General features: G+C 34.1%; 1 protein-coding gene across 1 annotated transcript in view; it reads right to left on the reverse strand.

The window, feature by feature from the left end:
• CLASP2 (cytoplasmic linker associated protein 2) overlaps positions 1-22,704 on the reverse strand; it is a 150,723-nt gene that overhangs the window by 106,497 nt on the left and 21,522 nt on the right. The window contains 2 exon segments of the mRNA XM_006905731.3: positions 1-121; positions 18,102-18,172. The exon segment at positions 1-121 is cut by the window's left edge and continues 7 nt beyond it. Of these exon segments, the coding sequence (XP_006905793.1) occupies positions 1-121; positions 18,102-18,172 (192 nt within the window).

The following is a 22,704-nucleotide window of genomic DNA, read 5'->3' on the forward strand; positions in this document are numbered from 1 at the left end:
CCAGGCTTCCTTGCACTGTTGACAGGATTTCCAGAGGTTTTAGGTGCAGGAACCTTGAAGGCCGAAGAAGCTGATGATGGCCTATTTCCATCCACTGATTCTTCATCATCAAAGCTTTTATCTGTACAAAGCATTAGAAAAATGTATTTTAGGAAAACTAAGCTTTGTTCCATTTTCTGTAGGACTCAAAAATCAAATAAAGCTATAATATATATAAAATCATAACTTTATAAGATATATAATACAAAATAGACTCCTTTGAAGAAGCATTTATGTATTGGCTAACACTATATAAAAAAACCCAGTGTAATTTAAAATCAGATTGCAATACTATCATATTTCTTGCCCATATATAAAGTCAAAATGTAAAACCAAATAATATTCTCTAAAGAAAGAAAAAGCATTTTTTATTTTTTTGCTACTAATATAAGCATTTTCTGCCAGCTCCTCCCATAGTGCATCTTCCAGCACACCCTGCCTTATTCCTTATACCCAGATTCTGCAACTTACAATCACAGATCCGTTTGCAAATCAGTCGCCTCATTCCTCTGAAAGCTCTTAATTTTCCTCACCCTAGGATGCTCCCAAAGGTTCACATGGCCAAATACAGTAGATCTGATACTAATCAAAGATTCTATCAAAAATAGATGGAAACAACCAGAGAACCACCACTGAGGTTTGTGCCGGCATTTTTCTTTCTCTTCCCTGCCCTAGGTACTGTAACAGCCAATCAGCTACAAGGTGACATCATCTTATGGCAGCTACTGCCAGATGAAAGGTAAAAATTTTCTATGTATTTAAAAAATTCTCTGCAGCTGCAATCCTTATTCTGTATCAAAATTTCAAAGGTATTCAATACTAAAGGTTTATAAGCCTAAATTTGTATTTTTGTATTTAATTCATATGAAAATTTATACAAACAGATAATAAGGTTTTATGCAATATTCTGCTGGGCTGCTTATTATTGCATCAGTAAAACATGGACTATCACAGCGCTCATTACTGTGCATAATTAACTCTGTAATCTGCTGTTTATTTAGGCCATAGAAACCAAACTGAACAATTTGTTCTCATAAATGATTCTAAAATATTCCACAAAGCTCCTTCTAGAATATTTGTGAATGACCACACAAGCATCATCTCCTTACATAAAATGAAACCCCACATCTACCTCCTCCCCGCTAAAATCACAAGATGTGTGCATTTTACTCGTCTGAGAAGATGGTTTTCTCTAGGACCCTGCACAAACCAACCACGACAAACAAGATGGGCGAGGCAGAGAAGCAGCTTTACCACAGGCTTCAGATCAATATGCCAGAATCTTCTTTCAATCTGCTCCACTTACCTATGCAAATATCCAAATAAACTAGGAATAAAAATCATTCCTACAAAGAGATACTTCCAGTCCTACTATTAAATATGTATTTAAAGGAAATAGAGCAAACAAGTGTTGAAAGACTTTTATTGGAAACAAGAGGATCAAACAGATACCCTAATAGAAAGCCACATTCCATTTCAGCAAGTGTTTTTCTTAAATAACACCACTTTAGGAAAAAAGTATCTTCCAGGTACATAAATAAATATATATATTAGTATAAAACTATTAGGGAGTCAGTTTGGATCAATTAAAGCCTATATGCTCTATACAGACTGCTATGTTAAAAACACTAATAGAATTCCAAATAAACTTTTTTTTGCCACCATATGTAAAAAATGTACCTAAGGGAGATGGCAGACACACAAATCTACAGAAAGATAGGTACTGAAACACTGAGTAGCCAGAAGTTCCCATGGAAACAGTGTTCTGTTCCTACAAACACACGAGAATTGAAAAGAGTAAATGTCTCTACCAATAAAAAAATTTAACTCTTAACATTCTCAAACTACTAGGAAATTAATTTTTAACCTTTCATCGAAATAAGCAGAGAAAAGGATACAAATCCTAAGTATGCAGCTCAATAAATTTTCACAAAATAGACATGCCAGTGTAACCAGTCTCCTGATTGTTATTGGTCTCATGTAAACACCCTCACTGAACTCCCTCAAAGTCACTATTTCCTGCCCAAGCAAGATAGTCCTGGCTTCTAACATCAGAAGTTAGTTTTGCCCATTTCTGAACTTTGTATGAAAGGAATCATACAATAGGTTCTCTCGTATATAGTTTCCTTTCACTTAATATAATTAATGTTTGGAAGATTCATCTTCACTGCTTACAGTTTTCTAGCATATGAATGACTGTACCACTATTTATTCATATCCATTACACTGTGATGGCCACTTGAGGTGTTGCCAGCTTGAGATTATTATAAAATAGTACTCCTAAGAGGTAAGCAAACAAAGTTAAAGGGTTCTACTAAGGCTTTTACTATTATTGTGGAAGTCATAAACTTCCCTGGGTACAGTAATTTATTTTAGATTGTAATAGGTCAAAGACGCATATTGTGACCTCTACAACACTGGTACTCAAAATGTGGTCCCAGACTCGTAGCTGAACATCATTTGGCAATCTGTTAGAAATGCAATTTCTTGGGCCCCAACTCATATCTACTGACTCAGAAACTCTGGAGACGGGGACCCAGCAATTTGTGTACTGACAAGCCCTCCTAGGGATTCTGATGCATAATCAAGTTTAAGAACCACTGTCTTATGGCAGGAGTTGGAAAACTTTATCTATAAAGGGCCATATAGTAAATATTTTATTTTAGGCTTTACAAACAATACATATATGTACTACTCAATTATGCCACTGTATACAGTACCAAAACTGTGATACACTATATGTAAACAAATCGATGTGGCTGTGCTTCAATAACATTTTATGTACAAAACAGGGCTGTGAGGAGATTTGGCCTGCAAGTAACAGTTGCCAATTCCTGCTCTAGAGTAACCACTAAAATACTAGTAAATGTATAAACTAATAGAAGAAAAAATAAATAATTGATTAATCTAAAAGTAGGAAAGGAGGCAAAAAGAAAGTGATAAAATAGAAATAAAAGATAAAGTGGCAAATAGAAAACCAAGTATATCAGTAACTCCTTAAATGAAAATGGACTAAATATTCCAAGTAAAAGAACAAGACAGAATTTTAAAAAAACAGGTTGCTTAAATGAAATATACTTTTCAGATAAGGCCATGTTAAAATAAAATAATAGTGAAAGACCACAGCAAACATCAATCAAAAGAAAATGGGTACAGCTACGTTAACTTCAAACAAAGCCAGCTGAAGAAGCATTACCAGAGAAATTACCATATTAATAATGACAAAGAGGTCAATGCAACAGGGAAAAAAATCAGAACCCTAAATTTCTGTGTACCAGTAACATAGGTTCAAATATATAAAGCAAAGGATGAAGAAGTAAAAAGAAAAACAGACATCTACAAATATGAAGAAATAGAAGAAAATAAATTTTTACCTACTTCCAATAAGGTTATATCTTTTTTGACCATAAGCTAAAAGAATTCATAAAACTACATCATCGCAAGCCCCTAAATTTAAAATATTTTGTAATTTATTTAGAGATTATAAATATTCTAGGCTTAAAAATATTTTCTTAATAACCACAAAATATCAGAACAAATCAGTTCTATTTCTTACTAGCACCCATCACTTCCTGAAACACTTTTATGAGTGAACTAGAAGCTGGACTGGAAATGGGCAGGAACTTTGTTTTGTTTGTGCTATAACACTAGAACGATTACGGAAAACTGTCATAGCTAACTCTGCTTCCTGCTTCCCACATTTGCATTCCTAGAATTTATTCTCAACAAAATGTCTGAGTTGAATAAAGTCCCATCATATTGCTGCTCAAAATCCTCCTAAAAGGCTTACCAAGACTCCAAGATCTACAAGATCCTAAATATCATGTAGGTCTCTCTAATCTCATCTCCTTGCTATCTGCTACCTATTCATCTTTCTCTCCAATCCAGCCTTACCAGTTTCCTTGCTGTAACTCATATCAAGGCCTCTACACTTGTTGCCTTTGCCTAGAATGCCCTTCCTCTTCATAGCCACATTGTTTACTTACCTGCTTCGGATCTTTATTCATCTATTACTCTCTCAAAGAATTCTTGTTAGGATACTAAAAGGGTAACTCAATTATTTTACTTATTTTATTATTTATTATTGCTCTCCTCCCACTGAAATCTATTATCTATTAGGATAAGAACTTGTCTATTTGCCCACTGCCATACCTCCAACATGTGGAGCAATGCTCAGAATAGCACACTTCATAGTCTTAGGCAGACTTTTGGTCTCCGGTAAAAGCATTAGTAGTTTATTTGAAACAAAACTCTAAAGGCAAACAAACTACAATCACTGGATAAAATATACATGAAATATACTAAGAAATAAAAGGATAAAACCAGTACATTTGAACTTCTATTCTAAAGGCCTTGTGGGGCAAAGGGAACAAAATTCAAAACCAACATAAGATGCAGAGTCTAAGAGGACAGTCTTCCCAACAGAAGCTGGTATACCAAACGAGTATACAGTTCACCCTTGAACAACACAGATTTGAACTGCACTGGTTCACTTATACACAGATTTTTTTCAATAAATACCTGCAACTGTTTCGTTCTGTGGCTAGGAGTCTGCAGATGCGGAGGACCTACTGTATGCAATGATCTATACTATTTTGTAGAGAAGACTTGAGCATCTGCAGATTTTGGTATCCACAAGGGGTTATGGAACCAATCCCTTGTGGATACTGAGGGTAATAGTTAAGTTTATTGGGAATCAAAAGTTATATGCAGATTTTCAACTGCATGGGGGTTGTACAGTTGGTTGTTCAAGGGTTAACTGTACTCTCAGGATTAAAATGCACTATAAGTAAGTTCTTACCATCTTAAAGTCTTTTATTCTTTCCAAACTTTTCTCGGAAGAGACCAGTAGAGAAGTAAATCAAATGGAGTACTTCATTAAGGTTAAATGTTTGGGCGGTCGAAACACTCAAGCCCTTAAACTCAGCAGGCTTACACTTCTAGTACTCCCAAGCAACAGCCAAAGCAAATGCAAAATTTTCCTGGAAGTCTCTGGCCTCACATTATTTGCACAAATATTTTCCAATGGTCACTCAGCATGACAGGAAACACAATACCATGAGAAAGCATAAGCAGAAAGAGAGAGACAATAGGAAAGATCCACTTCGAATGCTAGAATTATCAAACACAAGCTATACGTGGATGCTTTACTATGCAAGCTTGAAAATAGCTTCAGAGATGACAAAATTATATATATAAAAAAAGGTGACATAGATTCTTTTTAAACAACCAAACAGAACTTCTAGAAATAAAAATACAACAATTGAAATTTCAATCCAGTGGGCAGGCATAACAGTAGATTAGACACAGCTCAAAAGATGATTAATGAACTAGAAGATAAATCAGAAAAAAAATTCCTAGGATATATATATAGTAGGTGCTTCCATATTTACTGAATAAACAAACAAAAAAGGATAGAATACAGGAAACAACGTACAAATTATAATTATGTTGATACCTCTGTTCTCACTCCAATATTTCAAAAAGACAATATATATGGTTTGGTGCAGAAACTGAACTAGATGAATATATTAAAAAGTACTAGAGAATACAAACTAATAAAGTAAGCAGGGTGTAGTGGTTCCGTATATGATGGAGATGGAAAAGAAGAGAAAAAGGAGGAGAGGAACTGATAAGAGCAGGACAAAGAGATGGAGATGGAGGAGGAGAAAAAGATGGAGGGGAAGGAGAAGATAGGGAGGAAGAAGAAATGGTGATAGAAGGGAAGAGGAGATGGAAATAAAGGAGGAAGAGATGGAGGAGGAGATGGACAAGAGGAAATGGAGGAAAAGAGAAAGAAGAGGAGGAGGAGGAGGAGGAGGAGGAAGAGATGGAAATAAAGGAGGAATAAATGGAGAAGAAAGGAGGCAGAAGTGGGTAAGAGAAAGGAGGGAGGAGGGACGGGCAGAAAGAAAGGAGGAAGGTAAAAGAAGCCCAAGTAGGATAAGGGCTTATGTTGCCTTCATATTACACTTGGAAACTGTCCTCGGTAAGCACTGAGCTATTTATAGGCCCACAATTCCATATTGGCATGCCTGAAAGTTGAAAAGCTCTAAAAATTCAGCTTTAACTTGTTTTGCCTTTTTAAATTCATTTGACAACAAAATCTGAACTGATTTGAACTCAAGTTTATGGCAAAACATGGTGTGAACTGGCATTAAGGCCAGTTTATTATCTTTATTTTCACTTACTGTGAATTTGTAACTGCAAAAATATTAATGTGCTTGATTATAAGGTGGAGCCCCAAACCCAGCTGGAATTGTTATATAAGGTATACAACCATATTACTTTTCTAAAATCTGACATATTATGAATTCCAAAACCCAGGTGGTCCCGAAGGTTTCAGATAAGAAATTATATATTTATATTACCATAATCAAGCCTCTTCTTTTTTTTCTTTTTCCCTTTGAAGAAAAGCCATTTATGTATTCAAATGGCTATTTAAACTTTCTACTTCACTTTTATGGGTATACGTATTCCAAAATCTGAAATTTCTGCTTCTGAATGCATATAAGAGATCTAAAAAACTGCTCCATCCTACATGGCAAACAAAAGAGCAAGCCAAAACTTTACATCATGTCTCATTTAAAAAAAATCATTTTGTGTGGATTTTCTTCAGTGAACCAATCATACAATTTAGTAAGAACTCACAACACCATGGACCTTCATGTGAAAAATATACCCTGTTTTACATTAAGTAGTTTCTTATACCAAAGTTCCTCTTTTCACTTGAAGCTACATCCTTCCTTATTCTAATTAAAACAATGAGTTACAGGGCTTTGGATTTCTGAACTGTTTTTATACTCTTGCATATCTAGCAATGACCATGGTTATATCTTATAGCTATACTAGCAACTTAAATAAGGACCAAATTACACCATAGGTGTCTCAGAAAATGCAAACAAATTTTAGCTGCCTGCACTCCTCACTCTGCTTTTACAACAGGATACTCTCTTTAGCTTTCCCCTGACCTCACAGGACCCTCTAGCTCAGTCTCTTCATCCATTTCCCAACCCCTAAATGTTGAATATCCTTCTTTTCCCCAGACTACACATTTTCTAATTGGCTTCGTCTATTCTCAATAGTTTTCAATATTTTCTTTATGCTGGTAATTCTCAAATGTTTGTCTCTAGCCTATCCTCTCCCAATTCCAGACCTATATATTCAACTGCCTCCTAGACATCTTCCACATGGCATCTCTAATTCGACATGGATAATCTAACCCCAACCATCATCTCCAAACCTGTTCTCCCTGTCTTCCCCCATCCCAGTAAATGACATCACCATCTAGTGAGCTCAAGCTCACAAGGTGGGAGCCTCATTCCAAGTTCTCCTCTGCCCCATATGGATCATCTACCAACAGTTCTTGTTGTATATTAACTCCAAGTTATATTTCATATCCACTTACTTCTCTTTACCTCTGCTGCCACTCCTAATCTAAGGCCAAACCAGTATCATCCCTGCCTATATTGTGACAACCATCTCTTAACTGGTCTCCTTGCTTCCATTCTTGACTTTCTAAACTACAAAGTAGACAATGCAATCCCCTAAAACAGTAATTTAAAGCAATGGGTACTGAAATTGTTAAGTGAAAGGGATGGGGAACTTTATGACAAAAATACACACTACCACCTACAAAATTTGTGCCCCTCCCCAAAAAATCAGAACTGATTATGATCAAACCATTAGTAGAATTTTCAATTTTCAGTAAATACAGGGGATACAAAAACATTACAAAACAAAAACATAAAACCATAGTGGCAATGCAATCAACAAAATTTAGTATGTGGGAAAACTTTACCTGACAGATGTTTTTTTCTTCAACAAATAAATGGTGATAGGAGAAAAAGACAACTGCTACAGGTAAATAGAAGAACCTTAAGAGATATATTAACCAACTGCAATGATAAATCTTGTGTGAATCTCAATTCAAACTATAAAAGGTATTTATGAAACAACTAAGGAAATTTTAACAGTGAATACCTGATATTACGGGTTAATTATTTCAGAAGTGATAATGGTACTGTAATTGTCTTTTAAAAAGATGTTTTATTTTATATATGTATATGTGTGCACATACACGCATACCCCAGTCCAGCAAGATAGTAGAGCTAGGGAAGATAGGTAGGGATACAGATGAATAGGGATACAGATAAGTAAAAATAGGCTGTGTATTGGTAATTCCTTGAAGCTGGATAATGGTGGGAATGAAGGTTTATGACAATATTCTATATTTCTGGGTATGTGTGAAATTTTTCCTTAAAAAATATGATAAATAGAATCATGTTACTCTCTTGCTTAAAAGCCTGCAATAGATCCCCAATACAATGATAAGCAACATCATAATGGCAAAGACTACGACAAATTCTTAAAAGATACAAATAAGCTAATGAAGGGGAGAAACTTATCAAAATAATAATAGTAGTAGTAATAATAATAATAATAATAATAATAATAATAATAATAATAAAAGATGATGTCTCAGAGCTAAAGAAAATCACAAACCTTCAGATGTAAAATAACCAAATAGTAAAAATTTTAAATGTTTTCATTTAAACTAAAATGAAAATTTTCAGTAAAACAATTAGAAATTGAAAATCCAAGCACTTCAAGATAAAACAATGGCCAAATTTCAATATTCACATGAAGGTGATGTGTTTTCAGCAACACAGTTAATCGTAAATAGTTAATTATTTTAAGTATAAAAAATGAAGTCCATTCTATACAACATTCAGAAGAAGCCAAGAAATCTGATAGTCTAAAAATTTGTAGGTAGGAATTAACTAGTTAAAATATATTTGAAGACTTTTAACCCTTTCTTTAAAGGAGCCCTTTAAAAATTCAAGACCTTCAATAGTTCAATGAAGAGGCAAACACAATTTAAAACATTACCTGGTATTAATAAAATTAAATAACATATTTCATGATAACATAATATCAAACTAAATAATAAATGCAGTCCATAATAAGGTTTATTTAGAACCTTTACAAAATCTAGTCATTTCAGGTAGTTTAATTTTCATGACAGCTACAGATTAGTCATTACAGTTGCCAAGAACGTCAACTACTCCATTCTATATCTACAAAGAGAAGATATAAACCTTTTCTTAAAGGTTCAAGTTCATTAGCAACATTGGGTTTAACGATATGTTGCTATTGGTGCTCAGCACCTTGCACCCAGATGGTTAAATGAGTCTGTTTCAAGAAGGCTAAGGTTTTTAATGTTAGTGCCTACTACTTATTGCTTATATTGCTGCTAAATACTCAATCTTTTATCCCTTGTAATTTACCTTTTTCTCCTTACAAACTCTTTTTTCCCCCCTTATCATTTTTCCTTGAAGAAAACTTTGGTCTTTTTGCCAATAAGTTAAAGAGTTGCTTTCTTTCAGTGATTTAAATTACCCAATCCTAGTATATTGTAGAGACTATTCCAGGGTATGGAAGAAGAAAGATCTAGTCAGTATTAATTTCTTACTATTGTTCCCTATCCCCAAAACTAGTAGTTACGTGTCAATTTGGAGTGGTACCAGAGGGCTTAACTCTAGAAAGCCAGGATTATATCATCACTTGTACATATTTGCTAAAAGATTTGTGTTTGAAATAACAGACTGTTGAAATGTTAAATTTACAAATACTCTATTTGCAACAAAACCTTATTTCTTTCCAGCCACAGTGCAGCATAACCAAAGGCGAAATTCCTCTCAAGAACTTCTGAGGCAAACTGCAGGGCTTATCACCACAGAATAACCCTACAGGTTTTTAATTCTGCCCAGAGTTACTTCACAATCATCTGACTACCTGGTTTTATATTCTTGGGTAAGGACAGACAACCAACAGAAAGGCAGCTGAAACTCTTCAATGAGTCATTATACTGCTTCCCAAGTCCAAGTTTTCCAAAAATTAAACTGCAATAAAATTTTTCATTGGCCTTAAAGTTAAGCTTAAATAACATATTCAATAGAGAATAGATTAATAACCAGAATATACAAAGAGCAACTATACAAAAAAGGCAACAAAAAAGTCAAATAAACAAAAGTTGACTAAGGATGCCAGAAGGCAATCCACAGAAAAGGAAATACAAATAAACATATGAAGATGATCAACCCTATAAGAAAATAAAGATTTTTTTTTAAGGGTGAGATATTTTTCGTTCATCTAATAGGCAAATTTTTGAAAGATTAATAAAAAGGAGAATGGAAAAGAATACAGGATAGCAGGTACTGTTGGTGGTAAGTGGTAAAGCCCCTTTTAGGGGAAATTCGATAGAGCTAACACAATTTTAAAAAAGAAAAACTGATCCACAAATTCTACTTCTAGACTATTTTAAGAAATATATACGTGTATGTTGTATATGCTCATATGATTTGTATGAAGGTATTAACTTCAGAATCATTTAGAAAATTATATGTAATTAAACGGACTCAAATTCCATTAAAAAAAAAAAGGTTATTATATATCCATACTATGGAATTCTATGCAACAGTTCAAACAAATGAGGCAGTTACACATGACAACATAAAAAAAAAATCTCTGCCATATTGATTAGACATAGCAAATGGCAAAATACATTCAGAATGATATCATTTATGTAAACTCGGTCAAAACAAACCCATTTATTTTGATATTTAATATACATGTAAAGCACAGTGAAAGGTATGAAAAGACAAACTCTATACTAATAAAAGTGTTCATCTCTGCTTACACCTGGGGCTTGGAGGTGGTTCTGAGAGAATTTTTAATTTATCTGCATTGTTTGAATTTTGAAAAGGAGAAGACAGTATTTGTGTATTAAGTTCATAATTTAAAACGAAAGAATAAAAAACGACATAGGTTAGGAATAGCGTAATCTATTTGTTATGTATGTTTACACAATACCAGTGTGGTAGAGCTGTATTATATGTGAGAGAGACGAATATTCAGAGTATATATAAAACTGCCCAGAACTATAAATCCCAAGATAACCTGTATGTATATGTATTTATATGTATATGTATAGTTATTCTTAGATTTAAAATTTTTTAAATAAAGGTGTGTTCCTTTAATTATCGATAAAATCCAATAAAAGTATTTTCATTTTGAAGAAGATAATGAGAAGGAAGTTTACCCTCTGAGCTTTATAAGAGGATGTTACTTTGATTTTTAAAAATCAATAAATCCCTAAACAATCTGAATGTATTCATGTACTATTTGGAAAAAAAACTAAGTAAATATACATTGTTGGCATTGAACCTGTAATGTTTAAGAAAGAAATACAATCTGAATATTGCCCAAATCCAATTCAACATTTAGAGCTGCCTGTAAATTAAGTTTTAAACAAACAAATGAACAAACTTGGCAATATGAGACTTGGCCCTTACATATATGAGAACTTAATTGCTAATTTTGATGGCTTTTGCCTTAAAAATTAGTAGTTAAAATTATAGTTATTTATTTCTATAAGGACATACAAAAGTTACAGAAATTCTTGGAATAAACCATAACAATATGCAAAACCAAATTTACTATCATATTTCCATTAACATGTACATTAATAGTTTAAATCACTGTTTACAAATATAATTTTATAAAGTTCGCAGCTATTCCTCGTAGTTCCAAGGGGACAAACTCCTTACGGGAAAGTCATTAAGTCATAAGGAAGGCTGAAACTGTTAAAACTCCCAAATACAGACCAGTCTTCATTAAGAACAAAGCATTTTTGAGGAACCTCAAGTTCCCCTTCATACATATCTCTGGTGTTGATGCAATTATAAAGTATACCTCTAGGCATCTTAACCAAAGGTTTAATAATGAAAAAGAAAAAGCTCAAGAATTAAGTGTTGTCAAGGACAATACCAAATGCAGGCTCGAGGCTCTAATTTGGTTCTAGTTTGCTCTCTGTACCTGGATCTGGGACTTAAAATCTCAGCAAGCCTCGATTTTCTGTAAAATGGAAATACCAAAATACTCTATATACTTCACAGAGTTATCTGTACCTGAGAAGTTAATGTATACTAAGTATACTAAAGTGCTTTGGGAAACTATAAAGCACTATAGAAATATGTTTTTTAGATTATTCTTATCACAATAAAACTGGCAAAACCAATTTTTAATCAAATTATATCCTACATAGAATTCGTAAAAGACTAAATATTTTCTAGAGAACTATTTACTAGGGACATTGAAAAATCACAAGCATATTAATAAAAGTGTCCATGGCAAGCCATTTTGCTTCTTTAAACACTTTGCTACCACAGAATTCTACTTGTCAAATACAACAGGAAAGATGTCAAGCTACCTAACCAAAATCCGTCATTCTTCCAAAGGCCATGTTCTCTTTTCAAGCTTTTGCATATATTCCATGTTTCTTCCAATATCCCTTCATATCTACCACCAAAGACTGAGGGCTTGCTTGGGTTGCAAGGTAAATTGTCACCTCATATTTGCTAGATCCCATACAGACATATCAAGTAGAGAAAGATACCAAATGACAAGTAGGCACACACACGTGCATATGTGCATATATGAGTGTGTACACACGTACACACACACACACACACACACACACACACACACACACAGCGTCCTTCATTCTTTAGGGAAAAATATATCCCTTACATAGCAAATGATCGTCACTTTAAAAGGAAGTGTAAAACACAATCAAAAGAAGAAAAATATCTTACTCACCATCTCCCATAGCCATTCAGATGGTCCAGGGAGCTCTCTCTAACCAAGAGGTCAAACAGCACAGCAAATAAATGCAGCTCAGTGCCTGCGCCACTGGGCTCGGCCTGCAGCCTGCAGACACCCAGAGCACTGTGTGACCCAGGCCGCGCTGCAGCTCTGCACCGCAATAGCCAACAGCTGCTGCTCCACTTCAAAATAAAAGTCTGGGGTCTTGCTGAAAACCCTAGTCTACTTAGCAGAGCCTAGGAGAGCTTAATCAAGATTATTATTTAACTGCACACATGCGGTTAGATACAGGTTATGATGTTTCTCCTTGTACTAGCTGTCTGAAATTTAATGTAAGAAAAGCTCTGGGAGCCAATAAATGCCATCCCACCAGAGGACTTTTAATGCAATCATCAAAACACAAGGCATGTGTTCAGCAATCATTTTCTGCTTCCCTAAAGATATCCATGTAATCAGTAGCAATCACATGATCTGATGGATTAACTGATTTGCGCCTTTTTAAAAGGTTTTCATCCTTTTGTCGTTACCTTTTAATATTTACAACAGAAGATTGCTAGAAGTGCACAGATAGGAATAGCCCAGTTTCCACGATTAACTGCTCTCATTATGCAGGAAGCATTTCTGGCTGCCGTAAACAAATCACGTCAAAGGCAGCCCATCAAAGGCTGCTCTGTGTGCTGACAGCAGGGCCACACGGAACAAAGCTTGCTTCTGGTGGAGACAGAACCTCACCAGTGCGCAGCTGCAGGGACTCGGAGCACCCTCCATCCAAGCGGCACAACCATCAGCACATTGTCAAGCTCAGAGAAAGCCCTGGGGCTCATGGTCACAAAAAAATCAACCTAAGAAGAGCTGCTTTGCTTTTCATTGAAGGGTATGTTATAAACACATTTAAAAAACTACCTTATTGCCTCGTATAAGCCAAGTATCAAGGTAATTTCAAAGCTTAGTTTCTATGGTTTATTTTATTGCCAGCCTCCTAGAGCAATTATTTTAGTAGCAATTGTTTCAAACAGAGAAGCTGGCAAATATTTTACAATGATTACATGCCAAGACTGCATTAGGTCCTACCCATACAGTAGACAAATCAGAATTATGCAGTTTTTTCAAAGTGAAAGAGAAAAAGACTTGCAGTCACAGCCACCAACACTGTTGTTTACATCTCGATTAGCTTAGCGTAGGAGACTGTCTAGAAAGCTCCATGACGACACCAGGCCTTGCCGTAACCACAGGGGGCCTGCAACTTTCAGTCTTTTCCTTCTTACAGGGCTGGAGTTGCCTCCTTTCAGTCACAATCTGATTAATTTTAAATCCAGTTTCCCTCTACTAGCAGAGCTAATTCCACTGCACTCAGGGATTCTGCTTAGCTTACTTTGTAATACAAGAATTAAAGTCAGGCTTGAAAAACCCTCAAGACAAAAAAAAATGCTGTGCATTTCTCACTATTTCTAAACTAAATAATATGCTCAAATCTCAGATGATATGATTTACTTTGTGTTCTTGAGTGTGCTAAACTAATGCTCTAGAAAATCAAGTCAAAGAATTCGATCAAAACTTAAGAGTATAGATATGATAATTATGAAAAAATGAAGAGACAAAAGCATGAGGTATAAAGTTATATACCAGGACATGCATAAGGGGAGAAAAGGTAGACTAAAGAGAAAAAAAAAAAGAACAGACTATTTCTCAGAATAATGTAAATAACATAGTGTCAGACCATGTCATCACATTCCTTTCCCTCCTCAAACTTCCCAGAAGTCTATCACAACTCCTCCCATGGCCTACAAGGCCCTCATATCATGGTTCCTGCTTATTCTTTCAACAACATCTCATATATGGTCTCCTTTCCAATCCACCCCTAGCCTCTCTGGGCTCTAGCCAGCACTGGCCTCCAGCCAGCACTGGCCTCTCTTCTGTTCTTCAAATATACTAAGTCCTTTTCTACCTTGGGCCTTTATGGTCACCCGAAACACTTTTCCTACCATTTATCCCATGACTGACAAGCTCATTCTCCTTTATCAGGTCTCAATTCAAACATGTCAGCTCTCTGAAAGACTTGCCCCACTACTCTATCTAAAGTGGCATCACTGAGTTACTTACTGACTCCATACCATACTTCAGGGGCACCCAATTCCGGGGCCGCAGACCAGTACCAGTCTGTGGCCTGTTAGGAACTGGGCTACACAGCAGGAAGTGAGTAGTGGGCAAGAGAACCAAACTTCGTGTATTTGCAGCCACACCCTAGCGCTAGCATCACCACCTCGGATCATCAGGCATTAGATTCTTATAGGAACACCCTTCCCTGGTGCCAAAAAGGCTGTTAAGATGACAGCTTTTAGCTATGGCTCTTTGTAACAAAATCTTCTGGTTTTTTGTTTTTGTCTGTACTTAGTAAAATAACTTTTTCATCCAAGACACTCTAAATCAACATAAGTATGATGTTTCATTTTTATGGTTTCAGGCAAAGGCATACTAAAATAATTTACTTACCACAACAGTTTCTAGTCACAGAATATCATATGAATTAAATGCCATGTTTGGGTGAACTCACAATTTGCTCTGCATATGTACACAAAGTGAGAGGAAAAAAGGTGGTATCTCCTATGGCTCTTCAGTCTGTTGTGTGCATGATTTTCACAAGTTTTCATGTTGAGCCTTTATTTTGACCTAAAATGTTTTCCTGTTCTATAACTTTAAAGTTTTAGTTTAAGTGTACGATAACAATGAGCCAACAAAGGGCTTTGTGAGGAAAAATTGTGCAGAAATAAAAATGTAGTTGAATAAACCTTCACTACACTACTTTAGGTACACATTATTTTATTTGCCTTCAGATTATTACTTATGAAAATCTGTTTTCAGTGTTCAATTGATACATTTTTCTACCTGTGGAAATTACTCAAGTATCCTGGGTTGAGATGAAATATACCATAATATTAGTGGAAATAATTTTTTCATTTAATGGCTCTTTGTTTGGCAAATGGCTTTTCAAAGATTTTAGGGATAATTTAAATTAATTTCATTAAATTCATTAAATAAAGGGTAGTTGTATTTTTTTCATTACCAACTGTATTCACTCTGGATATATATTTGCTTACTTGTTTATGATCTATTCTACCTCACTGGAACGTAGACTCCTTGAGGTGGAATCTTTTACTGTCTTCTTCATTGTTGCAACATGATCTAATTTACATTTTAAGATCAGTCTCACTTCTGGATAGAAAATAGATTCCAGAGGGCAAACATGGAACAGAACTCTATTGCAGTAATCTAGGTAAAAACTAAAGGAGACTTAGACTGAGGTTTTAGCAGTGGAGATGGAAAAAAACTAAGCAAATTTGAGATATATCGGGATTTCAGAGGAAAAAATGACTAGTTAGACTGGGAGATCGATTTCTAGCCTGAGTTGATGGTGGTACCATTGATTGAAATGGGTAAACTTGGGGAAGAACAGATCTAAGGGAACGTAAAGGACAACAGGGTTTCAATCTTGGACATGTTAAGCCTGAAATGCCTATTAGGCCTCCAAATGGAAATGTCATAAGAGGCCACGGGCTACCAAACCTAGAGCATAAGGGAGAGATGAATGGGAGCTACAACTACATGTTTAGGAGTCATCAGCAAATAGTCACCTTTTAAAGCTTTTGGGCTGGATAAGATCAGTGAGAGAGAATAAAGACAAGAGAGAAGAGAGGAGAGGAGACCCTGCTAGCACAATAAATGGGTTTCCCCCACCTTCCTTATTAATGGATTCATTGAAATATTTTTCAATGATAGCATAGTACTGTCTTCAAAAACATCTGACCAATTTCTACACCCCTATATATATATATATATATATAGGGGTGTAGAAATTGGTCAGAGATATATATATATACACACACACACACATATATATATATATATATCACAGACTTTAACATTCACATTTGACCATATTTGCAATATACAGTTCATAATCTCCAATACAAAAAAATCTCTAAAGACTCCTCACAAGGGGAATATATGGCAGATACTAACCCCAAACCTTTCTGTTTATGGACAGATAAATGAAAGAAAAATATATGAGAGCTAAGAGAATAGGGAACAAAAAGTCTTCTATTTTTAAGGTAACAGAAATAACCTCACAAAATACAAGAATGACAGTACTTTCAAAAATAAACCAAACCAAATAATAAATATCTTAAACTTATGCATTATATTCTTTATCTTAGAGTTGTTACTACACAGTCTGAAATACACAAATGAGAATGCATTGTTAGTGGTATGAAAACAGAGAAGTCTCAATTCAAGGTATTTCAACAACTCTCCATCTTCTTGCTGTTTCTGGTTTCTATGGAAATGGACAGAGGTAACTGCTGGGAAAATAAGGACAAGGTACTTAAAAAAAAAACATCTTCTATTCAGAGAAAATGAGTGAGAAACAGCTGGCAGTCAGCGGGAGGACGAGTAGCACTAAAGTCAATTTATGCTTCTGAATCTAAGTTTAGATTAGGGTGGACACAATCTTTTTAACACTAAATTCTCACTCCATTTGCCTTTCTGCAACAAAACAAGGCTCAGTTCTGGTTTAATCTAGAGAGGAAAAAAACTAAATTTTATCAGTAACTAGTTTTCCTATTACTTGACTATACAATTCATACACCAAATTTTATCTCCAGCATCATTTACGTTACTAAACTAATCATGCTCTCTTTATAGGACCTAATTTCCTAGGTGAAAAACCACCTATAATATCTTTGGAAATAGAATATATTTTTTATATTTATATGCCTAATTAATACTTAAAGACTAAAGTCTTAGGTAAATGCTACCCAAGAAAACCAAAAACAATTTAGCATCCTCACAAACAAGTAGAGCAACCACAAAATCATATAACTGCCCGATACTAGCCCCAACCTCCTTGAATTCCAACTTGATCTTACTACAATTAAGAAGCCAAAGATGATTATGCTGGTGAAGTTCTTCCATCTGTGTCTCTTTACCAGTATCATCACTGATAGTCTACACATAGGTTTAACAGAACCCATCAACCTCACAGTTTCTAATAAACAAGTAAAACAATTTCTTTGGGAATAAAAAATGCGTTTTATACATAGAACATGGAGGGCAAGAAGGCCATCATATCATACAAAAAATAAGGCAGAAGAACTAGATTATTTTACACAACTGATTACACATACTATTAAACTTTTACTTACTCCAGGAGTCATTTTAGTAATAATCAGCAGGATGTAAAGACTTTGTTATTATATCCTAAGTTTCAAGCCACAAAATCAAATCTGCTTAATCAGTGATATAATAAATAGTTGGCTTAAAAACATGTTTTCGTGTCTAAAACTTTTCTAAATGACCTTAGCAATGTTTAAAAACTGGAAAAATTTAATTATTCTTACCTCTGCAGACAGTCAAAATCATACCGCCTGAATTTTGTACTTCATCAAATTTGGCAAATATCATTTCTAATCTGCGAATAAAGAATAAATTTTGTTTGTTTTACATGCACGTTAAAGAGAAACAATTCCTTTAACTATCTCCCTAAGAAAAAACAATTACTGCATTGTTAGTTCTATACAACTCTTCTACAATTAACTCACTGTAAGGAGAGACAAAATCCATCTCTCTTCAGTTGAGAGAAGCAGCTAAATATAAGTAGCACTGTACATATTTGCAGGTATATTTCTGAAAAGATAACGTTCACACAAAGCAGTTTCCTATGTTTCATTATAAAATTACGTCTCCAAACTCATAAAAAAATACTTCAGTTCCAACTGAATGAATGTATCCAGCCACTAATACATTTTTTAAAAGTACATAAAATCATATTAAGGAAACTTAAGGCAAACATAAAAACAGTGAAATATAAAATGTCAGAAACTAAAGTAATGCTAATATGATTGATAATCTGATGTTTTCCCTCTTAATCTATTTTCATTCAACTCCATTAGTGCTTCTGATTATATATTCAGAATAATTACTTTCTAAACTTCTATTATAGCTTTTTGTTTAAAAACTTGTTTCTTATTACAAAAGCAATGTACACTCATTACTTAAAAGAAAATTAGGAAATGTGAATAGGGACAAAGAACAAAAACTATACCATCCCACCCTCCAGAGAATTTATTTAACTGTATGCTTTCTGATGCTTTATATTCATATAAAAATTTTCTTCATTCCAATATTGTATCATGCTGACAGCACTATTTTTCAGTGCGCTTTCCCTTTACTTTCCAATATAGCATGCTATGATTTATTCTTAAATTCATGACAAAGATTTGAGGAAGGGAAGAGGCCATTGTCATGTTGTCTGTAACTGCCAAACGTTTTTCTGACTTACTTTTATGTTTCTGTCACAATTTTATTTCTATAACACTAGTTTTAAGATTTACGTCTAAAACCTTAAGACCACATCCTGTCACTTTACTTGTAAAATGAAGATGCAGATACTTTTGTATCTAAAAAATTTTTTTAGTTGAAAATCTTCTAGGAATTCATTATATAGACATACCTTGTTTTATTGAACTTTGCTTTACTGCACTTTACAGATATTGTGTTTTTTTTTTTTTTTTACAAATTGAAGGTTTATGGCTACTCTGTTGTCAAGTAAGTATATTGGCACCATTATTCCAACAGCATTTGTTCATTTCATATCTCTATGTCATGTTTGGTAGTTCTCGCTGTATTTGAAATGTTTTTACTGTCATATTTTATGGTGATCTGTGATCAGTGATCTTTGATATTACTATTGCAATCGTTTTGGGGTGCCATGAACTGCACTCATATAAGATGGGGAACTTAACTGATTAATATGTGTGTTCTGACTGCTCTATTTGACCCCTATACAAAAGATTACAGTTTTCAAATGAATGTAATAATCAGTATATTATACCAAATTTAATTTATTGAATTTATTATCCTGAATTCTTACGAACAAATGCTAGTGGAAAAGAAAAACAGTTAGTAGAACAATCATCTGAAGAAATGGGTAAACCAAATTCACTCATATCAGAAATGTGTCCAGTATTTTGAAGATTCAAAACACTACTCATAAAATAATGACGTCATATGCTAAAAGAATAGAAAAGGCTAAAATTATCACACCTTGTACCTATGCAGTCCTTCCCATCCCTTACCACCTGCTAGAGAAGCATCATAGAGAAGGACGACACAAGCATAGCACAGAAAAAAGAACTATGGACTGAGTCAGGAAGCCTTCAGCTTCTCACTAACTAGCTGTCACTGCTCTGGGTTGCAGAGTCCTCATTAGCCAAGTGTCTAGCCACTTAGAGGAGAAAGAAATCATAAATAAGAAAGGATAGGGTTAATAAGTCACTGGCATATTTCGGTAAGAACATTAAAATATAAGCTATCCACATAAGATAAAATCCTATGAGGCTGATTCTGATGAGGAGAAAATCAAATAAGGAGCTTCCTCTAACAACTAAAATTACTTAAAAAAAATAAGAAGAAAGGATTATTTCTTTAGGTCTATTTTAGTTTGAGCAATTGCGAAAATCTTAAGCATATATGTAGACACTTAATTTGTAACAAAGAGAACACTGAAGAAAGATGTTTTCACTAAGTGGTGCTAGGTCAAGTGGTATACATATGGGGAAAAAAATGTATCCAAATCCCTGTCTTAACCATTAAAACAAAACAAAACAAAATTATGTGTACTATAAACCTAAAACCTCAAGACAATTAAACAGAGAATGTCTTCATGACATTAGGGTAGGCAAAGATTTTTTAAGTCAGACACAGAAACGTTTAACTATAAAGGGAATGACTGAGAACTACATTAAAATTAAGTACTTATGTGCATCAGAAGACATCAAGAAAGCAAAAAGGCAAGTCACAGGGTAGGAAAATATATTAAACGTATATATAGCTGATAACAGGCTTGTATCTAAAATGTATTTTTAAAAGTCTGGCCAATCAATTTTTTAAAAAATGACAGACCACCCCATTTTTAAAAACAGGCAAAAGACCTGAAAAGCTACTTCAAGAGAACATATCCAAATAGCTGATAAATATGAAATGGCGCTCTTCTTTGTTAGCAATGATTAGAAAACTGCTGATTACAACCATAACGACACATGCACCAAACATCTAAAATTAACAAGAATAAAACTAACGATGCCAAGTATCCGTGAAAATGTAGAATAATGGGACCTTGCAAACACTGCTAGTGTGAATATAAAGAGGTCCAACCACTCTGGAAAACTGTCAATATTAACTAAGGGTGAATATACCTTGTGGCTCAGCAATTCCACTCAGATATATTCCAAGAGAATGAATACATACGTACACCAGAAGACATGTACAAGAATGTTTTTAACTGCAGTATTCATAAAAACTATGAATTAAATACAGCTCAAAAGTCCACCAACAGTACAGAATCATAAAGTACAGCCTATTCATACAATGGAAAACTACACGGCAAGGAAAATGAACTGTAGCTGGATCCAAAAATGCAAAACAACCTGAAAAAGATAATGTTAACTGAAAGAAGCAAGACATAAGAGTACATATAGTATATGATTCCATTTATATAAAATTCAACAACAGTCAAAACTAAACCATGGTGATAGAAGTCTGGATTGTTGTTACTTTTCTGAAAGAGAGAAAAGAGAAGGATTAAAAAGGATTTGGGGAGGCTTCTGGAATGTTGCAATGTTCTACTTGTTCACCTGTGTGGTGAATACATGGGTGTATTCACTTTGCGATAATTTACAGAGCTTTAAAGTTACAATTTACATATTTTTCTGTATGGATGTCATACTTGAATAAAAATGTAAAATACTTAAAGAAAAAATAATTTCAATATAAATTTTAAAGTATGTAACACATATACGTAACATATATACATACACAAATACATATTCAGACACACACAAATATATATGGTAACCTCATTTCTTTCAACCACATAAAATAATATAAAATATGTTCAACTGAAATTCTTGTTAACCCTAGAAGCAAAAAGCAAATGAATAAGTAAACAAAATGCATACTTACTGGATAATCTTATCACCAACAAATAATTGGTAATGGAAAAAATCTTACATGGTAAGATTACATGATAATAGAACGTATCACTCCCTGTTAAGTCGCTTTGCTCTTCCTGATAACCCCTGCCAAAAATCTGATCAAGCCTCCACATCTAACTTCCAATTTACGGGATATAAAGACAGAAGAACATGTTAAATCACACCACAGAAAAAGAACTGGCAATATCCAGAATATGGCAAGCTTTATAGGATAAACTACCTGACATATTCAACAAGTAAAACACATGGCAAAAAAAGTTGAGGGTATATAGAGATTTAAAAAGATATAAAACACATCAACTAATTGTCGAACTTTATTTGGATACTGATTCAAACTATTAAAACTATGTAGATACTTATGACACTTGTGAAACAACTAGAAATCTGAACCTTGACTGGATATTTGATATTATGGATTTGTAAAAAAATTTAGGTGTGAAGAGGTATTGGGGTTGTAATTGAAAAAAATATATTTTTTCCCTTTAGAAAAATTTTGGACAATGAAAAACAATGGACAATTATTGATGAAATGTTATGATGACTTGGATTTGCTTCAAAACAATACAGGACAAGAGTAAGTGAGTAAGGGTATAACATACAAAACTGGCCATGAGTTGTTAATTGTTGAAGCTGGACAATGGGTACATGAAGGTTCATTATATTATTCTGTCCACTTCAATACATATGAAATTTTCCAGAATAAAAAGTTAAGAAAAAATAATCCTTTCAGATTTCCCTTCAAATGGAGACTAAAATTTCATGACAAAAAGAAAATATAATTGGAATAATATCTCAAATAAAAATATGAACTCTGAGAAGTACAAAGTACCTTTGGAAAAAAAATGTTCAGATATATTAGAAGCTCATCGACAGGATCTTTACTGATCTGATTAATGCTACTCTACTTAGATACTCGGGATTTTTGTATTTGACTAGGTTTTAAAAGTAT

Source organism: Pteropus alecto, unplaced genomic scaffold, assembly GCF_000325575.1.
Source record: "Pteropus alecto unplaced genomic scaffold, ASM32557v1 scaffold10, whole genome shotgun sequence".
Lineage (NCBI taxonomy): Eukaryota > Metazoa > Chordata > Mammalia > Chiroptera > Pteropodidae > Pteropus > Pteropus alecto.